Source organism: Fringilla coelebs (assembly GCF_963513975.1).
Source record: "Fringilla coelebs genome assembly, chromosome: 1".
NCBI classification, from domain to species: domain Eukaryota; kingdom Metazoa; phylum Chordata; class Aves; order Passeriformes; family Fringillidae; genus Fringilla; species Fringilla coelebs.
The window spans coordinates 33731375-33738128 of NC_140028.1; the positions used below are offsets into that span (position 1 = coordinate 33731375).

General features: G+C 41.8%; 1 protein-coding gene across 1 annotated transcript; it reads left to right on the plus strand.

Moving 5' to 3' along the window:
- Window positions 1-244: 244 nt before the first annotated feature.
- On the plus strand, window positions 245-1812 carry MSC (musculin; the record flags this gene model as incomplete). The annotated part of the gene is made up of 2 exons (XM_084205382.1): window positions 245-766; window positions 1507-1812. 2 exons carry the CDS (start codon window positions 245-247, stop codon window positions 1591-1593), a joined length of 609 nt encoding a protein of 202 aa, XP_084061508.1. The 3' UTR covers window positions 1594-1812.
- Window positions 1813-6754: the final 4942 nt, after the last annotated feature.

Below are 6754 nucleotides of genomic sequence, written 5' to 3' on the forward strand. Positions count from 1 at the left end.
GGCTCCGCAGGGCCCGACCCCCGCCCCGCGCCCCTCTCGTCCCCTCCCCGACAGATGATTCGCTCCGCCGACACCCGATATATAGCGCTGTCAAGGGGCGCATCCCCCCTCCGCGCCCCCCCGCGCCCCCGCCCCGGCACGGACTCTCCGCGGCGGGGCCGCCCCGCTCTGGGCCGACTCGGCTCGGCCGTCCGCCCCCGCCCGCCTGCCGCGCTGCCCGCCTCCCCGCCGCCCGCCCGGGGCCATGTCCACGGGCTCCGCGAGCGAGGCGGAGGAGCTGCCCGAGATGGACCTGAGGGCGCTGCAGCTGGACTACCCGCCGCCGCCGGCCAAGCGCCAGCCCCGCGGCGAGCTCTACCCCTCGGGGGACAACTCCTCGGCGGCGGAGGAGGAGGAAGAGGAGGAAGAAGAGGAGGAAGAGGACGGCGAGGGCAGCTGCGCGGCGGGGCCGGCGGGCAGCGGCTGCAAGAGGAAACGGGCGCGGGGCGGCGGCCCCGGGGGCAAGAAGGCGGCGTCGGGGCCGCGGGGGCCGCCGCCCGAGGGGAAGCAGTCCCAGCGCAACGCGGCCAACGCGCGGGAGCGGGCGCGGATGAGGGTGCTGAGCAAGGCGTTCTCCCGGCTCAAGACGAGCCTGCCCTGGGTGCCGCCCGACACCAAGCTCTCCAAGCTGGACACACTGCGCCTGGCGTCCAGTTACATCGCCCACCTCCGGCAGCTCCTGCAGGAGGACCGCTACGAAAACGGCTACGTCCATCCCGTCAACCTGGTACGGCGCGGCGGGCGGGCGGGATGCGGCGAGGGGCACCCGCGGGGAATCCCCGGGCACCGCTCGGGGCAGCCCCGCGGGGCCGGTGCCCCGGGCAGGGTGGCAGCGCTCAGGCCGTGCCCACCCTGGGAGCTGCGGGGCGGCCCTGACTGCTCTGCATGTCCCCGGGGACTCTCGCACCGTGGGCGACTCCGGGGCCGCGCTTGGTTTTGGGTGGTGGCGGGTGTGTCAGTCCCGGGGAGTCAGAATAGGGGACCCTAAAGATTACATTCCTCGGGCATTAGGCAAGCTTAGTGTCCGAAAAAGGAGTAACTCGGTCCGGCGGCTGGCCTGCAGCACAAGCGGAGCGTCATGAGTTCATCAGTACAATATTAAACGCCCGATGTTTGTCACAGGGGTAAAACTTTTTCTTACATCCAGCAGAGTGATTGTTTTGGATTAGTTTATATGCTTTTTTTTTATTAAATGATGCAAAGAGTTTCAAAGCAAGAGAAATACTGCAATTTGGATGTGAACAGTGTCGCTGACTATTGCAGACCTTCTGTGGAGCATTTAATTATAATGAAAAACGTAATGAAAATATTTGTTAGAGGAACTCAGCTCTCTCTGTGCTTCCCACAGGGACTAAAACATGATGACGTGTTTTCAACCAGAGTTAGACATCTATCAGTAATAAAGCTCCAGTTTCATACAAGGATAAACTTTCTTTTAATATGAAATACCTTTTTTTTTGCTTACAGACTTGGCCGTTTGTGGTTTCAGGAAGACCTGACTCTGACACCAAAGAAGTTTCTACTGCCAGCAGATTATGTGGAACTACTGCATAGTCAGACTAAACTGAGGATTTCTTATTGTTGATCTTTTTTTTTTTTTAAATGGGTTGGATACTTTTAAGAGCTGTGATTTATCAGCTCAGGACTGGAAGATGGGGCAAACTCCCATCTCTAACAGTGTTAAATCTGTATCCCTCGTCATTCATTCCCCTTAATGTTCTGAGGGCAGATTATTTAAAGCAGTAAAGAATGGAGGTGGTTGAAATTAGAGGTTTTATGAACTGACTGCAGCAGCTGAAGCGTAAGACTTGGCTTCATCATTCTTACCACTGCCTGAGGACCTGCTGTTCTGAGGCTTTTAAACTAATGGAAGAGGAATATAATGATATAGAATTAACAGCATGGACCAAATACAATTCTATAAACTAACCCCAAACAGTGTTATTTGTATTGTAAAGCAAAACAGTATTTTAAAGTAGCTTTGAAAGTCAGATAGATTTCTAATATATTTTGATGGCTTTTGTATTCATAGGTCTGGTTTATTGCAACTATGCAATTAGTCATACTTTTTTTCTTTTGGTCCCTTTGATCAGAGTTTTCTTAAAAATGTGTAAGTGGACACATTCTGCTGCAACCCATTGGAATTAAAGTAATTCCTCTGGTTATGTCTTGAAATGCCACATGTAAGAATGTGGGACTGCCCTAGAAATGTGGCAGAGTTTCTGTGCCTTAATCCGGAAGGGAATTCTGCTTACTGTAAGGCCAGTGTGCATGTGTTTTAAAGAATGTGTTTGTATGATGCTGCAAAATAACAAGAATTCAAAGTGTTTTAAATATTTTTCCTGTACTGTTATGCTTATCATTGAGAAGTTTACTCTCAAATGAGTTAGTGTGTCATTTCCGTACAGATTCAAACTTTGTAATAAAAGAGGATGCCATCAAATAAGTTGCAAATGTAAATAACTCTATTTTTTTATAAATGACATTAAAAGCTTCATTACAATGACTTACTGGTGCTGTGATAGTGTGTGTCCACATCCATATGGGAGTGTCTTTGTAATGTATGTTCTTGAAACCCACTTTTGTAAACACAGTTATCTTCCCCATCTCTTGAGGGCAGATACATCTCCAGCAACAGAGTCAGATAAGAACACTTTCACCCCAAACAATTCATTTGAGGTGCAGTACTATATCAATCTGCAGGGATGGCCAAGTTTTAACAGCTTACAGAATGCTCTGTAATATTCTCTTCTGTGAAGCAGAAGAATAAATAAATGCAGATTAAGAAATCAATGTCATATAGTGTAATAGCTCCTTTTCCTGTTTTTTGGCATTTACATATGTAATTTTTGCTTTTATCTGTATTTTTGCAGTGGGAAAATCAGATCAATTTTCCTATTTGAGAACAGAATTTTCCTGTTTTAAGATTAAAACTCCTGAGATAAGATATTATTTTTCTCAAAATATTTTATCAGAAGTTAGAGTAAAGGAGAAAACTGAATTCCTTTCGAGAAGAAACAGACACCTTTGCCTAATATAAGCAGTGAGGAGGAAGAAACATTTGTGTAACAAGAAACAGTTTAAGCTAATTTCTTAATTTCTTGACATCCTATGTTGTCAGCTCATCCTATGTCATGGATTTCTGGTTTGAAATACGGCATAGAAGACCTATGGTAGTGACTATTGGTAGTGTCCTGCAAGTAGGTGAACTGCAGAAAATTGGTTTTCTTCTTGCAAAATGTAAAATAATCCAGAGACGCTGCAAAATAAAATGAAAGCACAGTCCAGATCTGCTGAAAGTGTTACTTCTAGGGATTTGGGGGCAAGCTGCACAGAGACCATAATATAATATAACTTGCATTTTTTTCCAGAGAAAGTCTGTGAAGGAAGAGGGCTATCTTAATTTGCAGTTAATGTAGCTGAGCTGGGACTCCACCTCACTTCCTCTAGGAAACTTTATAAAAAGAAAAGAACATAAACAATAAAGCAGAAGTGAAGGACCTTTAGGAAGGCATAAGGTATGAGAAAACTCAACCAATGTTTATCTGAACCCTAAAAGAAAGATTATTCAGCAGTTTAACTAAGGTACCACTTGAGCTAATCTCAGTTGTGATACTTAGCTGGTTTTGGCCTTGATCCCAGCTGTAATTGGTTAACGACTCTAGGAGATCAGAAAAACAAGGAAAGCTGGAGAACTTTAAACAGTAGAGAAAGGTCTGTGCAGAGTGATGGAAAAAAATGTTCAGTATATATTCCCAAATATGAAGTGGCTATGTTAAGTAAATACAGTAGATCAAAACTGGGGGTGAGGAGTGTGACATGAAGAAAAACATAGGATTGCTTCCACCCATGCCCCATACTTATGCTCTCAAGTACATTTTTCTTTGTGGCTACATAATAAATAGAAATACTTTCTTCGTAAAGAAATGAATGCACTTACTGCATTTGTTACAGTAACAGACACATCCATATGGTGGTGGTGTCCCAACAGACTGTCAGTGGTTTTAGAACAGAAGTAAACAGTGGTCTCAGGTGATATTTAATGTCAAAATGAGAAAATAACAGCTTTTAGATACTGAGTGTGGTACAAGTCTAATTTTTTTTCTTTTACATACCTCTATATAGAGATATATGTATTAGTGTATACTTATTTTTCTTAATACAGCAGTTAGGGATGTTTAGATTTCTCCAGTAAGGATCTGATATTTAAAATCATTAATTTTAATCCCTGGGTTTATAAATACTGTTTTTTAAAAGTAAATTAATCTTCTTCTCTCTCAGTGAGATGCATTATATGATTAGGAAAAAAAATCAGGTAATTGAACAGGTTCTCTGTGAGTTTGTCCTGAGATAAAGGCTGCTGTCTTTACAGGGAAATGCCAGGTAGGTCATATATTCTGGAATTCCTCACAGATAAAGATACACTAAAAATACATTCTTGCAGTTTTAAAACATTTTTTTAAACTCAGATGAAAGTCAGATCAGTTCTTTACATGAATGAAGTGAACAAAACATTCTAAAATGCTATTTTTAAGCATTAACAGATTCCACTGAAAGATAATAAAGCTCCTCCTCTTTTTAAAAATTAAATTTCTGACAACATGATATAGTAAATTAATTTCATTTTTAAAGCCTGACTGTTGGGTTTGTCTGGGTAGTTACAGAGGTGTGTGGAAGGGAGAATTAAAATGAGAAACTACCTCACATTTACAGTTCATAAGCGGAGAAGGTAAGAAATACATACATTTTTATTAGACTTGGCAAGTTTATGCTTGATGATTTTGGGTTATATTAATGTTCCTTGCACAAGGTAAAAGATGAATCCTTCTTTATCCCATAAAGTTATGCATAATTTGCTGAAGGTGTTTGACAAATAAAAATGCCAAATTACCTGCAACTGCTATTCTGCCAAAATCTGTTTCATATGAAATCTGACTGGCAGATTACCTGCATTGACTTCTGAGGCAAACAGTCCATATATAAAGAGGAACACTTGCCTCCCAACAATATTTTTATGACTTTAGATTAATAGACATGTTGTGTGGTTATTTGTTTTGTCTCTATTCTGTGTGGAAATCTGATGGAGCAGATCATTAGCCATCATTAACCTTTCCTTTCCAATGCATGTGTTTGCTTACAAAAGGGAAGTATGTCTCTCATATTGAAAATGTTAACAATTCTGAGCAAAAGAAATATAGCTTGCATATAAAAAATACCTAAGCCATACCTTTCCCTCTTAGTATCTTTACACATGTACTATTCAAAGAACTCTCAGCTACTCTAAGGATTCTCAGTAAAAGTTTGATTTTTTTGGCCAAGTAAAGGTGACTATGTATGCAGTACATTTGCCACAGGGGTCTCCCAGAAGGAGTTGAATAAATTACTGTAAGATCTCAATAAGTACCTGAAAGTTACTCTGTCTTTCTTTATTGACCCTAAAAGGACCCTAAGAGGACCAACTGCACGAGTCAGTTAAATATCGAATATTTTAATGTTGGGAGCGATATAGGCAGGTTTAAATGTCAGAAATTTATATGAGCAAAGGAAGCTAAAAAGAAGGAAGAAGGGGAATTTAGAGCCACTCAACCATACAATCCTATAGTAACCTCATAAGCAAATAATATATACATTATTTGGATGAAATAGCGTGGAAAGCTGTCCATTCTACTGAGCAATAGTCACTTCTCCACAAGTAGCTAATTGTACGTAATAGTGAATTTGCACTTGATATGGCAGGGCAGGTTCTCACCAAGACTTCTTCCAGTTATACCTAAGATTAAGGTTCCACCATTGGACAGAGTTTATCACACTCCAGCTGAAAGATGTGTACACAGATATTTTCTACAGTGCACAGAGGACAGATACAGAGCTGTCTTATGGACCCTAAATACCTACATGCATAATTGTATTATAGTCTGACAAGAGGGCTTTGGGATGAGTTGCTACATTATGCAGAAACTTCTGCTAACACAGTGCAGGCTGATTAAGATTCAGGTACCAAGAAGGAATGGGTCTCAGTATTTTCCTTGACTCTGAAAAATGTGTAAATGCAAATTAGTAAAAAAAACCTAAAAATGTCTTAGTTAGAATGCAGCATGTGAGAATCTTACTAGAGTTAAAATTCCTGCAAAAGTTAAGACAGCTGAAAGGATTAATATAGCTATCTATCCAGCAAGTCAAGCAAAACTGAGAACTTGTGGCTGATGTAGAGCTGAGGAATTGCTCCTGTAATATTGAGGTTCTGACAGTCTGGTAGGGTCTGGGACTTAAAATATGTGGTGACACTCAAGAACTATTATTAACCTTGATGTGACTGGAATTTAGCAAGCAAAGGAAATCACTCTATCTTTTCATTGCAGTGAAACTGTTAAAAAGAATTCACATTTCCAGGGTTAAAAATAATTCAGACTGCAACAAGAAAAGCTCTCTATGACCACAAAGCAGGCAGAACTGTGAGTCAGAATAATTGCAAAAACATAACCCAAATCCAAGCAAACAGGCTGCTCAGCATTTGGGACAAAAAGTCAGGAGAACAGCAAAGGATTGCATCACTGTGTAAGTGTTTAGGCCTGTGTAGTAAGCACAGCACACATGAAGGGCATGGAAAACAGCACCTTTATCTTACAGGAATTTTCACAGAAAAAAACAAGAATAAGATCAATGGACAGTAATCCAAAAATTAAAGGCTCACTTTTTAATTTTAATTCCAAGTTGC